The sequence below is a fragment of the Acomys minous genome (genome assembly GCF_964271855.1).
Source record: "Acomys minous genome assembly, chromosome: 16".
In the NCBI taxonomy this organism is placed as follows: domain Eukaryota; kingdom Metazoa; phylum Chordata; class Mammalia; order Rodentia; family Muridae; genus Acomys; species Acomys minous.
The window spans coordinates 56,281,706-56,305,541 of record NC_140498.1 but is presented as its reverse complement, the minus strand read 5'-3'; the positions used below and the strand labels follow the sequence as shown (position 1 = coordinate 56,305,541).

At 49.6% G+C, this 23,836-nt stretch overlaps 1 protein-coding gene across 3 annotated transcripts in view; it reads right to left on the bottom strand.

Moving 5' to 3' along the window:
• KATNAL1 (katanin catalytic subunit A1 like 1) overlaps positions 1-23,836 on the bottom strand; it is a 54,595-nt gene that overhangs the window by 11,066 nt on the left and 19,693 nt on the right. For all 3 annotated transcript variants that reach the window (XR_014775271.1, XM_084761001.1, XM_084761000.1), the window contains exons 4-9: positions 22,193-22,349; positions 13,749-13,876; positions 13,285-13,390; positions 12,157-12,315; positions 11,079-11,205; positions 8,593-8,727 (exon numbers count right to left, since the gene is read on the bottom strand). Coding sequence is in view for 2 of the 3 variants with exons in the window: in XM_084761001.1 (XP_084617127.1) it covers positions 8,593-8,727; positions 11,079-11,205; positions 12,157-12,315; positions 13,285-13,390; positions 13,749-13,876; positions 22,193-22,349 (812 nt within the window). In the remaining variant the exon portion in view is untranslated. The remainder of the gene's footprint in view (positions 1-8,592; positions 8,728-11,078; positions 11,206-12,156; positions 12,316-13,284; positions 13,391-13,748; positions 13,877-22,192; positions 22,350-23,836) is intronic.

Sequence of the window (23,836 nt, the reverse complement as noted above, 5' to 3'; positions counted from 1 at the left end):
GCAGATTCTATAATGCTTATGAGGACAGAGAGAGCCGATACTCGCCGCAAGAGCAGCAGGATGGGGGAAATGATGCTGACGATGCATATGGTGGCCTGGAAGGCGAGAGGGTCCTGCAGGGGGACACTGTGGGGACAAACAGATCACGGGGACAGATCAGAGGGAGGTAGACACTGGACTCCAGGTTGTGACAGGTGGCTCGGGCAATGAGGAAAAGCAAGCCTATCCTCAGGGAAAGTGAGGTCGGCTTTCCCCTTGTTCTATACACAAAAATCAGTGTCAGTACAAGTAAAATAAATGTAGTTATAAGATCTTAGAAAGTAAGTAGGACAACAGTTGATTATCTCAGGGAGAATTCTCAAGATACAAACTTTTAAGGCGGGGGGTGGGGTGCTGGGGCTGGTAACCTGCTCGCCATGAAAGCACAAGGGCCTGAGCCCGGGTCCCTAGTACCCGAGGGCCTGAGTCCAGATCCCTAGCACCCTCAGCATCAACTGTAGGCCCTGTGCTGGCAGGCAGGAGTGGGGATCCAGTCAGTCAGTGAGCTCCAAGGCCATGTCCAAGTCCGTCTCAAAAAATACGGAGGTGACTGACAGACCTATACCACCAGCCTCTGAGGCACATGCACAGCACTTGTGCAAACATGATCACCCCATGCGACACAGCACACAGCTAAGTGCAAAGGAAGAGCCTGCCGTGCAGATCACACTTGAACTAGGAACTCCTAGTCTCACCAGAACCCCACCGCAGGTGTCCTTATGCTGAAGTGCTAACTCCAGGGCCTTGGGACGTGACTGCACTTGGTGGCCAGGCTTTTTAAAGGTCTGCCCTGACCCAAAGTAACCGACGTTCTTCCGGAGAGCTCAGGGCACGGACATATCCAGGGGGGAGACGGCTTCCACCAGGCAAAGAGAAGGGTCTCAGTGAAAGATGTCTACACAGCCTTGACTCTAGGGAAAGCTGAGCAGTCCCTTTCTCCTCGCTTGCTCCGGGGTGGGGTGGGCGGGGAAGGGGGACACACAGCTAGGTCTACGCCAGCAGTGACTTGCCAGCAGCCTCGCAGGAGAACGCCTGCACTACTGCGTCACTGTGAATGGCGAACTAAGTTCCTTCCCTGAGACTTGAGACCCGTTTGGCAGGAAACACAGTCTTTCCCTGGGTCCACAGATGTCCTGGGACCACAACAGGAGCAGAAGGCCTGGCGCCCTCACCCTCGTCCTGTCTGTGGTCCTGGCTGGCTTCTCCTCTGGGCATATTCTACTCACCCTGCATGTAGACAAACTGAGTATTAGAGAAATATTCTATCTTGTCCTAGAATTCAGGGTTAATCTGCCTTGTGTCTTATCCCCCTTCAAGGTAAAGTCACCTACCAGCCACCATAACCAGAATACCAGAGCAGCAAAGGAATGAAGAGCGGGGCACTGTGTCCCTGTAGGACCTTTGTCAGTGCACAGAAGAGGCATGATGCTCCTCCCTTCAATCCTCTCTCCTCTCTCCTCGTTCCCTGTGTCTAGTGGAGAAGCTGCTTGTGGTGGAGAAGCTGCCTGTAGTGGAGAAGCTGCCTTAGTAGAGAAGCTGGCTTTATGCAGCTTCCTATCCACTGTTCCATTGCCAAATAACAGCTGTTTGTATCCCCATCACTCACGTGTGGGAGAGATCTCCCACCCACGGCATGGATCCCACAACTGGGTTCCATGGCACCTTTGTCTCAGATGCTAGGACTTAGAGAACTGTGAGCAAGTGGATCTCTATTGTTCAATACAGCTCAGCTTTGGTGTTTCCAACAGCACCCCTAAAACACAAACACAGTGGAGCACCACATGGCACCAGAAAGAACTAACTACCGAGCGAAAACAGCCGACAGACACCATTCTGTTGCTGGATTGCGAAAGAAACAAAACTGTTTGGAAACATATTAAGTGATAAAATTACGAGGAAAAAACAATAAATCTTTCTATAAAGGCAGTGGCAGTGGTTGGCAGTGGGTCCGGAAGAGGGTAAGCTAGGAGGACACCCTGGGGAGCCGCTGAGTTCTGAGGCTTTCGTGTGTCTTTCCTAGAAGTTGTGAGGGCATCTGACTTGTTGTGTGACTCTGCCCTGAGCTGTGGCTCGCACACACACAGCCGAGTGAGACAAGGCAGCAAGCGCAGTCGTGGTGGGAGGACAGTAGGCACAGCTCCGAAGTCTTCCCTCCCAGACGCGCTGCCCTGGGGCTGAACTTGAGCCTGGAGGCCTCTGGGACAAACACATTCAAGTCACTTCAGCAGCCGCTGTAGGTGAGCTCGCTTCATAAGCTCGACCAGTAATTAAGCACCATTGTAAGAAAAAGAAACGCTTGTACGTCAAGATTATTAAAAGTAGCAGAACAAAGAGTAACAGCCAGGAAAGGTGACCTAAGGCAGAGCCTGTGAGCTGAAATTCTACAGTTAATTATGTTATACAGCCTGGAGGCCAAGTCAAGAGCGCTCAAGTAATATGTTATAAAAATACAGTCTCAAAATTCATAGACAAGGCTTCCCTTAATAGCCATGGAGAAATAAGAGTCCAGACCAGCCCTCCTATGATAAACAGCTACAAACTTAGACAAAGTCACGAGGCCAACTATTCTCATGCCTGGGCATTCGCCTGCATGTGTGGCTACGCATCCCGTGTGTGCAGTGCCCACATAGGCCAGAAGATGGCGCTGAATCCCCCAGGGTTACAAATGGTTGTGAGCTACCACGCTGGTGCTGGAAACCGAACCTGGTTCTCTCAAAAAGCAGCCAAATGATCTTAACCACTGCCACCATTCCAGCCCAAGAGTACTGACATGGGTTTTCTTAGCTTTGCCTCTGAGTGCCTGCAGGAACCCAGGCAAACCTAGACTCCCTAACAGTATAGAGCATACAATATAAATCAAGGGTATTATTAAGAGAACAATTTAAATAAATCGAGAAAACTAAAATCAGTGGATAGAAACGGTGGTCTAAAGGTTAGAATTGGCTAGCAACGTGGGAAGTGGCGATCTACTTTTGAGTAAACATTAAACTAAAGTTCAGAGGCTTAAAACAGTGTATTAACTACACAGCTTCTGTGAACTAAGAACTTGAAAGCTGCTTATCTAGAATGTTCCAACTTAAGGTCCATGATGTCTAATTTATATGTTCAACATGGCTGAGACAAAGTGACCAAAATTTATGTCAGGTTTTATTCTGGAGATCAGTATTTACATTGGTGACTTTGGGAATGGCAGACCACCTGTTCCATGGCGTAGCTGGGCCTCATCCAATCAGATGAGGGCCTGTATAGTTTATAACAATGGCCTCGCCCAGAAAAGGGAACTTGGAGTCAGCCTGCCTCTGGCTTAACTGCCTGTGACATCAACTCTTCCTGGGTCTCTACTGTGGCACTCACCCTGCACACTGTGACACCTCCATACGACACCTGCCCTGAGATGCCTCCAGCCATCCATCTTTCCCTTCCTCTTTCCTCCTAACTCTCACTTCTTCCTCCCAACCCCCAACACACACAGACAAACAGACAGACAGACAGACAGACAGACAGACAGATACACTCTCTTGGTTCCTGTTCTTTGTACAACTCCAACAGAAGATGTCCTAGTTTCCTTCTGATGCTGTGATAAAATACTCTGACCAACAGTGACTCATCCAGAGAATAGTGATTTGCTCCCGTTTCCAGCTCACAGCCTATCTCTGAAGGAAGTTACTAGAACTCAAACAGGAAGCTGAAGGTAGGACTGCACGTTACCTCCAACCAGGGAACTTGCTCACGACCAGGAAGTACAGCAGAAACAGGGAGGGCTGCTTGTGGCCACGGACTCACACTGAGCTAGCTTTCCTGCACAGCCCAGGCCCAACTGTGTAGGAATGGTGCTGCCCACAGGAGCTTGGGCCCCAGACGTCAGCTAATAATCAGGATGGTTCCCCAAAGCCACGCTTGCAGGCCAGGCTGAGGTAGCTGATCCACTGAGCCTCTCTGGTGAGAGCTAGAGCTGACGACGACAGAAAGTGTCTCATGAGGCTGTGCCCCAGGCCTACACTAGTCACGTCAGAAGCAGCTCCTTGCCACGGCTGTCGAGATGGTGGTTGCTAGCAGAGGCCTCAGTGCCCGTGTGGGCTGCCTGAGTAACCTTGTGTCATGGCTGCCTCAGCCTCAGGAGAGGGAACTCAGGCAGAAACCAGCCTTGTTCTGACCTAGGGTCACTTCTACCACATTATTACTAGACACAGGCCACCCAACCAATGTGGCGACAGAAGTCCACGAGTTAAAGGGAAAGAGAGACAAAGCCATGAGGAATCCCAGCAAATAACAGAAACTATTGAAAAGCTGCAAGTGACAGGTATGTAAAACAGACTTAAATGAAAATTTACAGGACAGGTTTAAAGCAGAAGAGAAGGTAGAGGAAAGGTCAGTGAAAGAAGACAGATGGAGCCTAACAGAAAGAAAGGCTATGGGGCTAGAGAGATGGCTCAGAGGTTAAGAGCACGATCTGTTCTTCCAAAGGTCCCGAGTTCAATTCCCAGCAACCACATGGTGGCTCACAACCATCTGTAACGAGATCTGGTGTCTTCTTGTGGTGGGCAGGTACACGTGTGGGCAGAATACTGTATAAATAATAAAAAAATCATTTAAAAAAAAGAAAGACTAGAAAAATGAATAACACCCCAGTGACAGCTGCAGCAGAACCAAGATGCCTGACACACATGCAGGAGAAAAGGAAAGGAAAGCCCACATTAGGGCTGGAGGGATGGAGCGCTGGTGAAGATGAAGTGCTCCATCTGAGAACAGCAGGGCAGACGGTGAGCAGCCGCTGCTATAGCCAAGCATGTGTGTGTCATGATGCCACCTCTCAGCAGTGACGCAGGAGAAGCGGACATCAGCCACACAAACACCCAACCATCAATTTGTTCACAGTGGCCTCAATTAGAAACAGTCTAATATCAATCAACAGGGAATGGAGAAACAGTCTGTGACTGGTGACACAATAAAATGACAAAATGACAGATCAGCTCAGGGAGAAGAAGGAAGAAAGGCCTGGGGAGGGCCGGAGAAGCCTTCTCAGATGAACGATGCCTTGCTTCTGGGTGTGTGGTCTCATGGTGGTACAGCCACTGCCATCTCTCAGAATGATCAGGGGATAAAGTCTATTGTGCCTAACTTACTCCTCGCAAACCTGACTTAAAACCAAAGGTGGAAAGACACGCCTCAACACACAAGGGGACAATGACATCGCGTAAAAACAGAGGCGGCAGCAGTGCAAGGAATAAGAAACTCTAGACCTGGTTCCTCCTGATGATGGGGAGACAAAGGCTCAAGCTCAGCACGGTTCAGAAGTCAGCAGAAAGTCCCAGAACCAGGCATGCTCAGAGTGTGGGCCTCAGTAGTCAGCTCTTCCCTGAGCTATCGCAGCACTGAAGACTGGGAGGAAAAGGCCAAATTGTAGCTTCCCCTTGAGAGGGAGGGAGGAGAGGGAGGTGTGCACCTCACATCCCAGACTCCCACAGCACTGTCAGGAGCTGCCTGCTGGCTCTGACTCCGAGTACTGAGGAGGAGTCTGCAGTGGCCCGAGAGCCACTGACAATAGAACTCAGTAGCTACCACGGCACCAGAAGCCTATGGCGGCTTGAAAAACCCTTGCACAGCTCCTAGCACTGGGACAAAGTATCCAGGCTTTTCCCGCTGTAGGAAGAGAGTGGAACATTGGTCTCACTGTGTCTAACACCAGAAAACCTGTCCAGCGCACTAGCGTCTGCCGCACCTGGCTGGCTGCAGGTGGTGCTTACTCTTTGAGCTTAACTTCCTCTTTTTCTGAAAGCAGAAACAGAGGACCACGTTGAGCCTTTCTTCTTTTGACGTGCAAATATTAACAGCTGTGAACTTTTCACCCCCATGGTCCACATGGATCCAGGGAAAGGCAATTAAGAAAATTCAGGGAAATCTCACTCTCGGTTGACACAATCTAGAGCTACGTCCTCCATTTTCCTTACTGTCTGTGGGATCTGTGGTGGTGACTCCCTCATTCCGAGCATTGGTCATTTATCTGTCCATTATTCCTCTAGAGAATTATTTGTCTTGCTAATAGGCTATCTCACGTTTCACTTAACATTTTTCTAATTTATTTTCTCTACATACTGAGGCTAACTTGTGTTTCAAAGACTAAAACAGTATCAACTCAAGCTTTCCTTTTTATGACACATTTTTTACCATGATAAAAATATTTTCTATTTTTCCAATTTTCTTATGCCTTTTTATTACTCAGAGCTAAACTTATTTAGTAATAATATATTGAGGTAGCCTAAATATCTTATTATTGATTCTTAATTCAAGTCCATTACTGTTAAGATACCAGTTTTAAAGATTTTTATCGAATTGAGAAATTCCTTTCAGCAAATTCTACTAGAACTGATTATACACATAAAAGAAATAAAAGCCAATCCAATCACCATGCATACAATTAACTCAAGGAGAACCACAGAGCTAAATATAGTAAACCGAAGAAGAAAACTTTGCATCCTGGAGGTAAAGAAACATTTCCTAAGATACAGGATGCCCTATTAATAAAAAACAAAACAAAATAAAACAAAAGAACATTGACAAATGGTCTTTACCGAATTAAAATATTATGGCTATCAAGAAATAACATTAAGAAAATTGAAAAACTACAAACTACAAGGAAAAATTATAAAACTGTATGTAAACAAATTTATATAAAGCATTAATAAACTATTAAATATTACAAGATGGGAGGAAAAACTACATGTGTTGATGAAGTCAACATCTTAAGCCGTCAGAGAAACATGGACTGGCTATAATGAGATGCCATTTCACATGGGCCACGGCACATAATGTAGAAACGCTGTGACAGCAGCCCAGGCAAGGCTGCAGCAGTGCTGGCCTTCCCATTTAATGATGGTGATAGTGACAGTAGCAAGGCAAGATGGTACAACCACGCAGGCTTGGGTATTTCTTATAAAGTTAAGTACAGGTGTCCTGTTAGATGTGGGCACCTCCCTAAACATACGCCTCCCTATGACCGCCTGATCTGTCCTATTCATAGTCTGCCAAAGACCTAAATGCAGCCACCCGTAAAAAATATCTATAAGGCACTACAGCCAAAAAGTAGAAACAACCCCTGTGCCCATCAACAGGGGACTCAGCACACGGTAGCTTTATCACACGGAGAAGGAACTGATGACAAGTGTAGTCACTGTGTGCTGTCACGGTCCTGCTTACACAAAGCTCAGCTAGAGAGAGGCTGGTCTGCGGGGATGCAGGGCCAGACGAGTCGTGTACCGCGGAGGCACACCTGGTCTGTGGGGACAGGAGAATCGTGTACCGCGGAGGCACACCTGGTCTGCGGGGACAGGCGAGTCGTGTACCGCGGAGGCACACCTGGTCTGCGGGGACAGGCGAGTCGTGTACCGCGGAGGCACACCTGGTCTGCGGGGCCAGGAGAGTCATGTACTGCGGAGGCACACCTGGTCTGCGGGGCCAGGAGAGTCGTGTACCGCGGAGGCACACCTGGCTGTGGGGACAGGCGAGTCGTGTACCTCGGAGGCACACCTGGTCTGTGGGGCCAGGAGAGTCGTGTACCGCGGAGGCACACCTGGCTGTGGGGACAGGCGAGTCGTGTACCGCGGAGGCACACCTGGTCTGTGGGGCCAGGAGAGTCGTGTACCGCGGAGGCACACCTGGCTGTGGGGACAGGCGAGTCGTGTACCGCGGAGGCACACCTGGTCTGTGGGGCCAGGTGAGTCGTGTACCGCGGAGGCACACCCGGTCTGCGGGGCCAGGAGAGTCGTGTACCGCGGAGGCACACCTGGTCTGCGGGGCCAGGAGAGTCGTGTACCACGGAGGCACACCTGGTCTGCGGGGCCAGGAGAGTCGTGTACCGCGGAGGCACACCTGGTCTGCGGGGCCAGGAGAGTCGTGTACCACGGAGGCACACCTGGTCTGCGGGACCAGGAGAGTCGTGTACCGCGGAGGCACACCTGGTCTGCGGGGCCAGGAGAGTCGTGTACCGCGGAGGCACACCTGGTCTGCGGGGACAGGCGAGTCGTGTACCGCGGAGGCACACCTGGTCTGCGGGGCCAGGAGAGTCGTGTACCGCGGAGGCACACCGAAGCCCTCTGCGGGAACAGAGCTCTATCCTATCACATCCCAGCTAGGACAGATTCAACTTGACCACACAATTCAACAGCTCATCCAGTCATACCCTTAAGACACACCTTTCATTACATATACACTTAGCTCAAAAGAGAAAAGATAAAAATAGCCTAAGAAAATTTCAACACTCAGGAGGAAATCACTTTTGAAAGCACTCAAGACAACTTTTTTTAAAAATATTAAATAACGATTGGTGAAACCCAACTTTAAAAATATGAACTTGAGTGCTATCAAACTTAGCTGCAGCAGCCCTGCTCTGAAGATGGGTTTCCCTGAAATGCAGGGGACGGCACAATGGGCTCTGTCTCCAGCGCTCAGACTGGCCTCCGACTGCCACAGAGGGTTTCCCGCAAAGTCCCAGCCGGGAGAGACAAGGGTAACAGGAAATGACAGAGCCCCAGATGCAGGAAGAGGAAGGCGTCACACCTGTCGGGAGAGGGATGTAGATCCGTTTTTCCAGTCTCCTCCTCAAGGCTTCATCGATGTCCCACGGGAAGTTAGTGGCAGCCAGCACCATCACCATCTTTGATGGATCGTCATTTTCTAAGGCTCCTCCAACCCCTGGACACAGGAAAGGGCCGTAAGTGTCGTGTGCTGGCCACTAAACCCTTCCCTCAGCCAGCAGCTCTGTTAGCCACAGCTCCGGGTGGGGCCTCGGTGAGGCAAGGCCACCATCCCCTCGACCTCCATGGAGTGGCCAAACCCGACATCAACACGAAATAAAACAAAGGGGCCAACAGACCCAAGCACCTCAGGAAGGGCTCTCCCAGGCTTTCCGTAGGATTCAGGGGCTGGAGTCTACTGCGTTCTTTAATGTTTTCACTGTAAATTGTCTCTTTTCTTTTTCTGTCTTTTTGTTTGTTTGGTTTTTGGTGTTTTTTTTTTGTTGTTGTTTGTTTGTTTTGTTTTTGGTTTTTTTTCTCACTTCTCTGAAGAAGCTGAGACACTGCATCGTGCTTTACGGCCAAAGCAGCCAAGGGTCTGTGTGCACTGTCTGCTTTAATCCCAGCCCTTGGGAAGCAGAAACAGGTGAATCTTTGTGAGTTCAAAGTCAGCCTGGTCTACGTTAGCAAGTTCAAGGACAGCAAGATCTACATAATAGAGAGAACTTGTCTCAAAAAAAAAAAAGCACCTACAACAACAAAAACTTTGAGGATGCACAGTCAGCTCAGGGCAATACACCCTGAAATGTCATCCATACGTAAGCTCACAAATATGAGTGTTTGTCATAGTAGATTCTGAGCAACCCAGTTCAACATGCAGAATAAATACATCATCATTAAATGCCGTCTTACATCTCTCCAGCTAACAAGGAGTCGTAAACACTGTTGAATGAAATCCTGCTGAACACGTATCCTGTAATGTTGCGGCCCCAATTTTAAATACCTAATGTTTCCGGCTATGCTTTCTTCCCAAATAAGACATATTCCTTCCTTTCCCATCAAAGCGAGAGCTGAGGTGGCACAGTGACTGAGGGGCAGGCCGGCTGGCACACACTGCTGCTCTCGCAGAGCCTGGCACTGTGTACCAGGTTATGCTAAGTACCATCCTGAGTGTGGTGGGTTGACTGAGAATACCCCACAGATGCTGCCGTTTGAATGCTTGCTCCCCAGTTGTTGTAACTGTTTGGGAAGGGTTAGGAGGCGTGGCCTTGTTGGAGGAGCTGTGCCACTAGGGGTGGGCTTGGAGGTTTCAAACCAGATGTGAGAGCTCAAGTTATTTCTCTAGCACTTTGCCTGCCAGGCACCCAGCTGTGAGGCTGTAAGCAGGGGGATGCTTTCCTGTGTAAGTTGCCTTGGTCATGACGTCTCTTCACAGGACTAGAACAGTAACTACGACTCCAGTTTCCAAACCTAGTAAATGATCATTCACGATATTTGCTGAGTATTTTGGACATGTTTTTACCTTTTCTTGTGGATTGCTTAAACTGCCTGTTGTCTATCACACAACCACCAGAGTGAGCCCCTAACTCTCCTTCATGACTCCCCAAACGCTTTCCCTCTTTGTCTGGACAATGCTAGTGAGGGCATCACAGCCCCTCTGCCTGTCATGCTACAGCCCTCCCGCCCTGACTGCTGCGACTCCTCCACCCAAACTTTTCTTCTGCCACAGAGGGGACCGCTGGGTGGTTCCCTAGTCAGCTGTTTGCCTCTGACATAGCAGCTAGTTGGTCTCAAATGTTTTCGTCCCAGAACCTTTGATGTTCTTAAAAATCCCTGCAACTCCGAAGCGCTATCATTGGGTATGCCAAGCAGTATTTGCCATTAGAAACCAAAACACAGGAAGGCCATGTGTTGGCTTGCCCATCAGACAGGCACAGGCTCCAAGTTCTAGCCCAGCACTGTAAGTAGATAGACAGGCAGGTAAATAGAGTGTTCAAAGTGTTAATTCACTATACAACTAAGACTCCATGAATCATCAAATTAAGATAAACCGTGTATTTTATGAAAAACAAGCATAGTTTTCAAAACTGCCAAGTCTTAGAATACTTTTTAAATGGCTCAATATCTGAAGAAATAAGGAAAAAGCTGTGCTCGCCCAACTGCGCCAGCCTCCATCCCTGAGGCCCCTGGGTTTTGTTGACCCTGGAATCCTCTACTCCACACTTGTAAGAGAATTAAAGCAAAGCCAGCAAATGTGCCTCGGTGTTGTTACTGGATACGTGTGGCCCTGGTGGGGCCCTGCATGGATTCCTCGCTGGGCACAGCAGGCCTCTGCCTAGAACCCTGCCGGGCACACGGCTTGCAGGACAGGTGTAGTGAGTCCTTGAGGGTGCTCAAGCACATGGGTGGTTAAGCAAATGACTAAAAAATCCCAGCTGCCTTCGAGTCCGTGCAGAGAACTTCCAAAGCACGGATGCAACAAAGCTGAAAGAGGAGCGGTGCCTTTGGGCCTCGCTAAGCGTCAGTTACCGTCCATCTGGATGAGGAGCTCGGCCTTGACCCTGCGACTCGCTTCATGTTCGTCCGACGTCCCTCTCCGACTGCAGATAGAGTCTATCTCGTCAATGAAGATGGTGGTGGGGGCATAGAACCTGGCCTTGGCGAGAATATTTAAAGTACCCAGTCAGTGCCCTCACAAAGCACTAGGCATTTTTAACTAACGTTTGCTTTTCATTCTAAAATAGTGGCAAACGAAAGCTGCGATTTTCGTCTGCTGAAGTGCCACCGCTATCTTGTCACTGACTCTCACTTTAGGACAAAGCAATCCAGAAATAAAACATACATCAATCCAGAAATAAAACGTACATAGTTGGTGATTCTGGGTGAAACATACACGGAAAGCCACTGCATCATTTGGTTCCACTTTGTATGTATTTATTATTGTTTTGAGGCAGGTCTCACTGGGTAGCCCTGACTGGTCTGCAACTGGCTACGCAGACCATACTAGCCTCAAACTCAGACTTAGAAACCACATCCACCTGTCCGCCTCCCAAGGCAGACACCATCACACCTGGCGGCTCTTCCTAGTTTTATGATGAGAAATTTCCATCATTGAAAAAAAAAAGTCTTGGAAATAATTTCAAATCAATCAATATCGAATGACAGATCTGCCTCTGGCTGGTTTTTAAAAGTCTTCTGGCTGGGCGGTGATGGGTGCACACCTTTAATGCCAGCACTTGGGAGGCAGGTGGATCTCTGTGAGTTCGAGGCCAGTCTGGTCTACAAAGCAAATCCAGGACTGCTAAGGCCTCCACAGAGAAACCCTGTCTTGGAAAACAAACAAATAAACAAACTAACAAAGTCTTCTGTTCCATTCACGCACTAAACGTGCAAAATGCTAGTCACCTCACAGGACAGGAGGCAAAAGACCTTTCTTCATCTCACAGAGAAAGATATGGCGAAGATACACCAAGCGCCGCACAAAGGCACAATGCCTCACGTGTCCACAACTAGCACAAGACGCCCACGCTGCTCTCTCAAAAGATCACAGGGTGCACAGGCCGGGATCCTGAGGACTCAGCCCAGGTGGACAAACATTGTCACTCACCATTTCAAACAAGAGACGGACCAACTTCTCAGACTCGCCTCGGTACTTGGATGTCAGGGTGGACGAGGACACATTGAAGAAGGTTGTGCCACACTCAGTGGCCACAGCTTTAGCCAGCATAGTCTTACCTGTCCCGGGGGGTCCGACCATCAGCACACCCTGAAATTTCAAGGTGAATTAAACAGCGTACTAGACGTAACGGCTTTTCCTTAACTATCATCATCTGATAACTCTGTACCCATGAGGATCCTCACTAAAACAAACTCAGTTGTCATGGTGAGATCAGTGCATTTAGCAAGAGCATCAAGAAAACAATGAAGGTGGTTTCTCCGGGCATCGTGGGTCAGCCGCAGCCTGAGATGAGCTCGGAATAGACAGGCTGAGCGGGTGTGCTACCCACGCCCGTGATCCTGGCACGTGGGAAGTGTGCGTGGAGTGTTCAGGGCTGGAGGCTAGCTTGGACCACAGAGGATCCTGTCTGATAAAACAAGAGACAGGGAAGAAAAGAGGAAGGGAGAAGGGAGAAAACAACAGCCCCGGGCAGAAGAGAACCTTCCCACGCACTCAGACAGAACCTTGAGGGGAGACGTTCCTATAGTTCTGTGGACCAGAGTGACTGCTCTGTGGCTCAGTGGCAAAGGGATGCTGTTCTTGCAGAGGACCTGAGCTCAGGTTTGCACCCACATAAGGCTTAAAACCCCCCTGACTTCAGCTCCAGGGGATCCGACGCCCTCTCCTGGCCTGTGGAGGCATCTGTACTCACATGCACAGTCTCCTACACACACACACACACACACACACACACACACACACACACACACACACACAATTTAACTTGCTTAACTTTTATTTACAGGAAAAGACATCCAAAAGTTCTTAAAAATCAACCTCTCACTCAGCACCTGAAGCACATGGCTTTGATGACAGCCGCTTCACTGACCTGAGCGCCCCGCCCCCTCTTGCTGTGTGGCCACAGCACATCCCAACTGCAAATCCTTCCCGCTCCTGCCCTCCCCCCTGCCCCCCTCCCCCCCCCTCGCCAGGTGGGGAGGCTGCCCGCTGGTGTTAGCACCGAGCTCCACAGCAGCAGCGTTGCCTGTCACTGTGCAAGCCTGTCAGAACTCTCACCTTCCAGGGCCTTCGGATGCCCTTGAAGAAGTCCGGCATCCACATGGGAAGGACAACAGCTTCCCGGAGCAGCTTCTTAGCCTCCTCCAGATCGGCTATGTCGTCCCTGGAAAAAAAGCGGCCGCAGGCTTAGTCAAGAGGCACCTCTGATTTATGGTCAAAGTTAATTACTTTAAACTTGTTTACTTGCAAAACTATTCTTATATTAAGACTGTATTCTAATTCTTACTTTAAAAATGACCAGTGAAAACACCCTGGCATTATTAATCAGAACAGAACGTTATGCCCTGAGCAAACTTTGCCAGCGCGTCAACAGCAGGTCAGCGCGCAGAACTTCCCAGTTGGATGCTGAGGGACCCATTATCACGGACCAAGGCATCGTCAGGAGCCCGGGAGGGGACAAGTGGACAGCAACCCGCCCACCCCCATGATCTGTTTCTTCCTGGCTATCGTTCCAGACCCACCAGTGAATGCTAGGGTTCCTGGACACAATGTCCCGCTCCAGGGCTTCCACCAGATCTTTATCGTACCCAGCACCATCAAACTTGGGGATTTCGCCATCACTTGCACCGTCTTGCATATTTTTCCTTGCCTGGAGGTATAAATACAAAAGTTATGGCCAGTAACAAAATCACTAATTGATATCACTACGCTTTCAACATACAGTGTTCTGTGCACGCATGTTGTGCATGTATGTTCATGTGTGTGCATATATGTGCATATGCCAGAGCCTGCACATGCTGGCTGTAGCACTGAGCTACATTCCTGCCCAGAGTGGTCTCTTTAAAAATATCTCCTGATTGCTCAGATGCCGCCCTGCCCTATTTAACTCCTCAGAAATAGCTAAAGGGTCCAACTTATATAACCGTCCTCCCATCTACGTCCTTAGGGGGCAGTTCCAGGCAAGAGTTCACTGACCCTTACTGGACCCATCAGCTGCGGGGGGGGGGGGGGGGTGCTGCCTCTGACCACTGGGTACAAAGGATTTGCACACCTCCTGGTGTGCAAAGAGGAAACAAATCACTGAGCATTTGCCTTGTGACAGAGTAGCTCACGCAGGCCTCACTTAATGAACAGCCTGGCACCGCGACTGCTTCCTTTTCTTTCCAAGTAAGGAAAACGGGCCTCAGAAAAGCTGGGTGGTGAAGATGAAGTGTCAGAGCCAAGTCAGGCTCCAGCCATCAGTAAATATGGGGGCAGAAAATGAAGCTCAGGCCTCCATGTCTTCCTAAAGCAACACCTTTCCATGGTTTTCTGATCCCATGGCTGCCTGGGCTGCTTAACCCTGTGTGCAGCAGAGGGCAGAGCTGAGAGAGGCCGGGAGCAGCCAGTACAAAGGCTACAGGAAAGACAGACCTGAGACCTTTCCTGCACACAGCTCACTCAATGGTGCCCTCCAGGTGCTGCTCCCTGGGCCCATCGCAGAATAACTCCATGCTGTGGGAACTCCATGCTGTGGAAACTTGTGAGCTCCCTCTCAACTCTCCCACCTCCTCCTGCTGCTCAGAAGACCTTTTTCAATCATAGGATTAGGACCTAAAGAAATGTTTGATCTACCCGAAGTTTTTACTAATACTGTGGCTTTAAGAAAAAGAAGGAGTCTAGGCCATGTGACTCTGTGAGCTGCAGGGTCTGCAGGATTCAGTCAGTGCTGAGGACTAAACGGGGAAATGCTCTGATTTTTTGGATTTCAATCACAAGAACAGCTTGAATGAGTAGAGCCACGTTAGCCCCTGTTCTGTCAGAAATAAAAATGAAGGGCAAAGGTCACGACAAGGAGACAACAGCATACCATAGACCTCCCCAACTCTGTTTGAGAGAAACAGAGGCCCAGTCATACCGTGAGGAAACCAAACGGCTTAGTTGGCAGAAGTTCTGGGGCTCTGTGGCCAAACAGCGTCCTGGTGCCTCTTCTTAAGGACTGACCTACTCGGGCAGCATGGGGCAGGGCTAGGCTAAATGCCTACTAAAATCCTTGTCGTTCAAATGGCGTATGTGAAAACTGACTATTAAAACAGGCAGACTTCTGACATAACACAGCAAACAACATCAGCAAATCTAAGACAAGCCCTGTCTCCGATCACATTTTACAGCATGGCTTGGCCACGGCTACAAGTCACATACAGGCCAATCCCTGGGAACGCTGTGGCCATTTTATTCTAGAAACAAAGTGGTGAAAGCGTCAACAGGAAGCAGCACATCTGGTCCTACTAAGGCCTCATGCACCTTTGTAATTTGAGACTTGCCAAGGTAAAAGTGAAGTTAAGGTGTCACTTTCAGCCGGGCGCGGTGGCGCACACCTTTAATGCCAGCACTTGGGAGGCAGAGGCAGGTGGATCGCTGTGAGTTCGAGGCCAGCTTGGTCTACAAAGTGAGTCCAGGACAGCCAAGGCCACACAGAGAAACCCTGTCTCGAAAAACCAAAACAAAACGTCACTTTCACACCAATGTCCACATGGCCAGGAAGCTCAGCACACACCAAGAGGAGGGGAACACCCAAAGCACAGGACCATAAGCAGGTGGCCGTGAGCAGGTCACACAGCCCACCCAATCCCGTGTGGTCCAGGGCAGGGATGACGATGCACCCTGTGGCCCTCGGTGCTGCAGAGCTGAGTCCTCAGTGCGCTGAATGAGGGCTGGAGAAGTCTGGGCCTCACAAGAGTGTGAATAACACAGTCTGACCTGTACTTTAGACGGCCCTACTGGCTACTGTTGGGAAGGACGACAGTGTGGAGGAAAAGTGCGGATAAGTCACTGAATGGCCTGCCTGGCTAGTCCCCACAGACATGAGCAACTCTCCAGCGAGGACCGTATCAGGGAAAGCTAAAGCAAAACCATCAGTAAAAACGGGCAGCAACTGTCCTTATAACAAACAAGTTAGCATAGGGACAGTCACACAAACACCGTGTGCCTGAGCAGAAGCAGCCGAGAGCTCACTACTTTAATAAAACTGGTTTCAAGCAATGAAGCTCAAACCATCACTGGGATGTTGTGACGTATGTATAACCCCAGCTAGAAGGTCACACAATGACCTCCAAATTCTTTTCTTACTTTTGCACACTGGTCGTTACAATCAGAAATATCGAGCATTTGACAAGTGTGGAGGCCGGCATACCGCTTTTAATTTCTCACTAAAGCAAACTACTTAAGTTTCTCTTTACTAATTTATAAATTATTCTAATCAATCCTTAAGGCTGGGTTTTGAGTAAGGCCTTGTCATTCTGTCTGAAGAAAACGAGGCTCCCCGTGTAGAGGCAAATATCTATAGCCTGCAGTCAGTGATGGATACGGCAGTCAGTGATGGATACGGCTTGTCCCCAGTGCAAACAGAACTTGCATTTTGCTTCGCAGCTTCTCACAGTGTGGGGCTAAGTGGCTAAGACCCAGTCAGCTACAGAAACGATGAATGAATCATACCAGGGACTGAGGACCAGGTGACAGATGGCTCACACGTCATGCCACGTAAGCTGGGGCGGTACTAGTGGGCCCATAAGGAGTAACGGAAGAAGCAGGTTTCAGGTCAGCACAGGCAATTTCCTAACAACGGGTCCTCGTCAACAAAGACACCGACTTCCTAGTCAGGCAGTGAAAGACTTGGATGATCTGCAGACGGCCTGCGGTTCCTTCAATAAGGCTGCTGCCTCTCCCGTGTCCAATTTACCCTCTGATGCCTGGCTTCAATGGCCAAAAGCAAACACAAAATTTCTTGGACATTCATTATTTCTTTCCTCCCTCCCTCCTGCTCTCTCCACGCTGGGGATCAAATCCATAGCCTCACACATGCTGAACAAGCATTCTAAACACAGAACTATAGCCGCAGCCTCAATATATCAATTATACATTTTTTTTTTTTTAATTTAAGTGTGCGTGCGTGTGCGAGCACAGGGTCTTGAGGAAGCCAGACACGTCAGACCCCCCGGAGCTGGAATTGCAGGACTGAGATTCATCCGAGCAAACTCAGGTCCTCTAGGAGAGCAATATGTGCTCCTAACCACCGAGTCAGTGCTCTGGCTCCAATACCTCTTCTATAAAACACTACTTTTGATGAATCTTTCCCATGTCTTTATCAGCCTCCCAGTGTCACGTTAGGCCAACAGCTGACATCCACTCTGCTCGCTGTGTTGGTGTCCGGGGAACTCGGCATGCATCAGGTAGGCATTCTGAGGGAAGCACGAAGTGGGTCTTCTTATTTCCATCACACAGAGGAGAAAACCGGAAAAAAACGTCAGTAACCCGTCTGAGCATAAACAGCGGCCCAGGTACTCCGGCTCCGGTTCACAGGGCACACAGCTGCACCCGGGGGCTGCTTCTACCCCACAGCAGAAGCAAACACAGGACTTGTTAGACAAGGCCCCCAAACTGTAGCCCACCAGAGCCCTGCTGTTCCACAAAGTCCCACAGGCTGGCACGGCGCAGAGCCCTGCATGGTCCTAGGAAAACACCGAGGACGGAACAACAGATGCGCAGCAAGCCGTGTGCTCTCCGGCGCGCACGTTCTGCTCACAGTGCTTGTGAGCTGGGTTAGTGTGCCAGGCTCTGTTCTAGACACAGAATTCAGCAGTGAAGCAAACGGAGACCTCTGCACTCGTGAGGTTCGGGCTGAGGTGAGAGGACACAGTGCATGCACGTGTCAGGCAAGCGTAGTGAACACCAGGGGAAAATGCTGCAAGCGGCTGTGTCCCTCACAGGTTCCGAGAACAGGGGCAGCAGCAGCGCTCGCGGTGGGCAGTCAGGCCAGCCAGGCCGTGTACATGCTGGTGGAAGGTTTTGAGCAGAGGACACAGGGCGAGCCGTGTCCCGGGCTGCTGAGGGCACACAGGCCAGGGGCAATGGCGTCCTTGTGTCCTGGCTCACGCTCTCTACAGTGCACAGGATGGCTAGCATGAGCAGTGGATTCTGAGAAAGGAGAAAGGAATTAAAGATGGCCACTAAGACGTCACATCCAATCTTCCCAGGTATGAAATACCACATTTAAACAGAGCTCACAGACCCTCAGCAACTTGATAGCCTTGACAGTGCGAACACTTTAGATCAACAAGAACCTCCAGATTCTAAAATCAAGAGGCTGAACAGAATGCTCGCCGAGCGAGGCTCAAGTACAGCAGGGGCACTGACCCTGACTCATCGATGGGACACAGCCTGCTGTCGCTCAACAGCACACAGCCTGCCCTCCCTCAACAGGACACAGCCTGCCCTCCCACAGCCTCAGAGCTGGCCTCTCAAACACCAAGACAATAACAGGCGAGAAAAGAAAGCCAATGTGGATTTTTAAAAAGCAGTGCCAATGCATATGTATGTGCAAGTCAGACACAGGTAGAGAGATAAAAGTGGCGTACAAATACAAAAGTGAAAATCCACATCACTGCATATTAGCTGATGTAAGATGGAAACAGATGGATGGTCTAACGCCCAAAGATCACAGTTAAGACCGTTCTTAAAACACATCACTGATCAAAACACAGCCAGTACACGTAAGGGAAGATCTTCAGTCTCCTACATTAGAGCCTTTATACCACGCACAGTAAACATGCTGGTAAAGCCACGACACCTTCAAGGGACCAGCACTGTTGAGTGCTGGGAATGGTGTGGAGACCTGCAATGCCCTCCCTCCCAGTTACAGTGCAAACTGCTAACACCTGCTTGCAAAGCCAACTTACACGGCGCCCATGATGCCACCCCTCCACCCCTAGTGTGTACTTACTAAGTGGATGCGTAGGCACAGCAAAGAAGAAAAGCCACCCACACTGGCACCACTCAACAGCTCCAGACTAGACGACCCCAAACTTACTAACAAGGAGACAGATTTAACTGTACAGAAGAGTGTGTGATTATTATGGGGAAAACTTACAGTAACTATGAAAGCATGGAGAGTCTCTCAAACACACATTACACAGAGAAAGAAAAGGTAAAAACAACAACAACAGAGATCTAATTCCCAAGAACAGGCAACCTCAAGCCAGACGCTACAAACCCACAAACCACCATCACAAGATGACTGGTTACTCTAGGAAAGAGGGAAGGGGCAGAGACGGAGCATCAGGACCAAGGCTTCTGACGTCCCAAGCACCAATGGTTCTTGACCTGGAATGGTCACATTTATGACAAGATGGCTACAAGAGTTACTACAAAAACTGGTTCTTGTTAGCTTATGATGGACAATTATTATATTTTCAAGAACTTCATAAGCCAGTTGTGAAACACATTTAATACTAAATATTAAACCTCATCAAGAGCTTATAACATGTTTGTGTTAAAAAGATATTACTTTAATCCCCTCACTTCCTGATTACCACTGTCTGTGCTCGACACGTTTCTTGTTGTTGTTTTTTATTTTGTTTTTCGAGACAGGGTCTCTCTGTGTAGCCCTGGCTGTTGTGGACTCACTTTGTGGACCAGGCTGGCCTCGAACTCAGAGCTCCGCCTGCCTCTGCCTCCCGAGTGCTGGGATTAAAGGCGTGCGCCATCACCTGCTTATAAGTTTCTGAAATCTCTGCAATGGTGTAAACAGCGCAGAGTGAGGATCACCCTCCCACGGAGACAGAGTAGAGTGAGGTGCTAGAGCACCCCACTGGAATCAAGCACAGAACTCAGTGTGCTGTGAGGCCTCAATGCGCCTTGTTGACTGTCTGGACTTTAGGCAGTGAAGGGAAAAATGGCAGTGCGAAGGCAACCTAGAAGTACGCCACTGGAGGCGGGGAGCAGGCTCAGGGGTGAACACCAGACAGGAAGATAAAGGCCTGAGTGCAGACCCCCAGCCCCCAGCCCAAGAGGACCCCAAAGCTTGCTGGCCAGTCAGCCCAGCCAACTAGAGCTTAGGGTCAGCACAAGACCCCGTCTCCAAAACTGCAGTGGAAAAGGACAGAGATGACTGGTGTCGACCTCTGACTGCCACACACATCTGCACAGCTGTGCACAGGCACAGGCACCCTCATCCACACACACACACACACACACACACACACACACACACACACAGACACACACACACACAGACACACACAGACACACACACACACAGACACACACACACACAGACACACACACACACACAGACACACAGACACACACACACACACAGACACACACACACACACAGACACACACACAGACACACACACACACACACAGACACACAGACACACACACACACACACACACACACAGACACACACACACACACAGACACACACAGACACACACACACACACACACACAGACACATACACACACACACACACAGACACACACAGACACACACACACACACACACACACACAGACACACACACACACACACACACACACACACGCTGTCTCTATTAGTTTTACAGCATAAAAAAGCCAAAAAAAAAAAAAAGAATATTCTTCCAACATTTGAAACTTATCCTCTTTGTCAATGTTGCACAAGTCATGGACAAATGAGCGAAGTTGCCGGGGCGTTCGCTGCATTGCTACCTTCTTACCAATGAAAGCAAACTGACCACCAGCACCCGTGTCTGCACTGCACCCCTCAGTCTGCAGTCACAGTCAGACAGAGACAGACGTGGGCCCAGGTCAGCGAAGGCACCTTCTCAAGTCTGTAAAGGGCACTGGACAAACAGCGGCCCATGCCTCATGTCACTCACATCTGTAGCGACTCAAGTATGTGTGCATGAATTATATATGAACACACTTCTCCAGAAAAGTCGTTTTTTGTTTGTTTGTTTGGTTGGTTGGTTGATTTTTGGTTTTTCGAGACAGGGTCTCTCTGTGTAGCCTTGGTTGTCCTGGACTCACTTTGTAGACTAGGCTGGCCTCAAACTCACAGCGATCCGCCCGCCTCTGCCTCCCGAGTGCTGGGATTAAAGGCATGCACCACCACGCCCAGCTAGAAAAGTCGTTCTTAAACACCCATTAGCACCCCACAAGATGATAATTCATAAAACTACTCCATTATGACGTATGCACTTTAAGTCACTGCTCATTTGTGCAGTCAGCAGGTGTCAGCAGGCTAGCCTGGTCTTGTTTCCCACACCCCTCCGTGTGTGTGTCTCGGCGCTAACCATCAGACAGAAGCCGGTCACCACGGCCAGCTGCTTATGTAACGTGATGACACAAAGCGCTTTAGATGGCGCAGCTGAGCAGTGAGTGAATTCAGTGAGGGACACCTGTACCATGTGACAGTGTTACTCGGTCGCCCTGTTCTCAGTGTAAGAGTCACAGTTAAAAACCAAGATTGACTGATTCAGTTGTGGATTTCTTTTCTCAAATCCAATCCAGACTTGGCTGGTGGATTAAGGAGGAGAACGGGGGGGCCCCAGACCCCACCCCTTAAGTTTTACTCTGAAAAGAGGTGTAAGGCTGTCTTCTAAGCTATTGATGACTGGTGCCCAAGCTTCCACAGCCACAGCCAGAGCTGCTTCTGACCTTTCTTCTGTGTAAGGCTGCCACAAAAGGTCCACTTTACTAACACACCTGCACCTGACTGTGTCCGCGCTGAGCCCTGCCACAAACAGTTTGCTTAGGGAAAAAGCTTGGCTTCTCCAGTGTAAGTGGAGAAAGTCGTCTTGCTTATAAGAAGAAAACATCTAAAGTATACAAGTACTTGTAGTTTTAAGTCCTGTCCTTTAAGGAAAAGGTGTGTGCTTGTGAGTGTGTATGTGTGCATTTACTTAACTAAATACGCCTGCTTATTTCTCTGGGTGTACATGTGTGCGCACGCATGCTTGTGAATGTGTGTGCACCTACTTAACTAAATACACCCGCCTATACCTCTGTGTGTGTGTGCGTGCACACTTACTACCCCTCTATATTTCTGTGCAATGTGATGTGGCCTTTGAACTGTAAAGAGCAGTAGGGGCCTGAGGACCCAGCAGCAATCATAACATCCGCCAAAACCCAGGCTGCCTGTGAAGGAATCGCAGTCTCACCTTGTCATCTCTGCCTCTGGCTCGGCAGTCCTTGTCCCGACTTGCAGGCTTGTCACTCTTGGATATGGGGTGCGCTCGGCCCACGAGTCCTCGGGCGCCCGCGTCTTTCCTCAGAGGCCTTACTTCACGACTGGGACGCCTGATTTGAGGCGGAGCTCTGACAAAAGACAGACAGTTAAATAGAAATTAATCAAAGACAGGTAATTCCACACCAACTTACTTGAAAGACTATCGGTTTTCCCCAAGGTACAATGGTTGATACAATTATAAAATATAGGTGACACCTATGGAGCGATTGCTTTGCCAAAAGTAATCGCAGTCACCAACAGGGGGCGCCACAGACTGCGCCCACCTGTTAGCCTTGGTACCTTAAGTCAAGAGGAGTTGGCTCAGAAACAATACAAACCTTTTTCCTAAAGTAGTTTAAAACTACAAATATTCGTATACTTTAGATGTTTTCTTCTTATAAGCAAGATGACTTTCTCCACTTACTCTGGAAAAGCCAGCATTTCACTAAGCAAACTACAAATGGCAGGGCTCAGCGCTGGCATAGTCTTATAAACAAAACCGTTTATGTGGGATGGGTGTCAGAAACTGTTATAGGGCTGCAGGTGTGGTTAACAATGTCAATGCATCCCCAAGTGGCCCTCGAAGCTCAGTGCAGCCTCTTGCCAACATGATGCAGCTTCTGTCGTCATCTGACACATTGAGCCTTAGAGGTCCCGGCACAGCACTGGGGCGTCTCCCTGGTGGGGAGTTCATCACTTCAGAGTTCATCTCCATTCTCAACCCTCCCATCTCCCTAGCTTGTCCCTGCCCAGGGCCATGGCAGCAGCACTGATGCCTGTGGTACACAGTTCAGACCCCTGTGTGCTACCATTCCCCCCCCCCAACAGCTCAGGAACCGTCCCGTCTCTAGGCTCGTGGGCAGTGTGTGTTTCTCCTAATGCTTTCATCAGCATATCTTAGTTACACACGCTAACGATCCTGTCAGGACATTCTCACACAGGTGCATCACACACTTTACTCGCCAACGCCCTAGTTAATCCCCTGCCTGCTCTCCCCCCATTCCCACCAACCCCTTTGCTCTTCCAAATTAGCTTCTCTTTTCTCTCACTCTCTCCCTCTCCCCTGCTCTCTGTGTGTGTCCCAATAGAAGTTTCATTAGCATTGGTCACAGGAGCATGAGCACCTGACCAATGGCTGAAAAGGTCTCCCCCAACCCCATTAACTCAGCTAAGAGTGGGGCCCTATAAGGCCCTCCCCGTTCCATGACAGAGTGCTCAAGGGTCCAACCTTGTGAAGATCCTGTGCATGTAACCATGGCTGCTGAGTTCAAGGGCACAGCAAGCCCTTTGTTGCTTGGAAGGGAGCAGTCCAGGTCCCCGCCCCTCCAGCCGTGCTACCTCTCCGCCCTCTTTGTCTGCAGTGCCCCCTGCAGCTCCGGGGCTTTAACTCAGCACCAGGTTTCCTTCCTGGTGTCCTTGGCCCAACAAGAATAAGGATCCACACACTCCTGAGGGCTGCGGCTCTGACACTGAGCTGCGGTTAGATGGAAAGTGGCTCCCACAGGTGTGGCCCCCAGTTCATGGTTCAGCAGCGGAAGCGTGTGGAACCTTTGAGAAGCAAGGCCTGGGGGACATA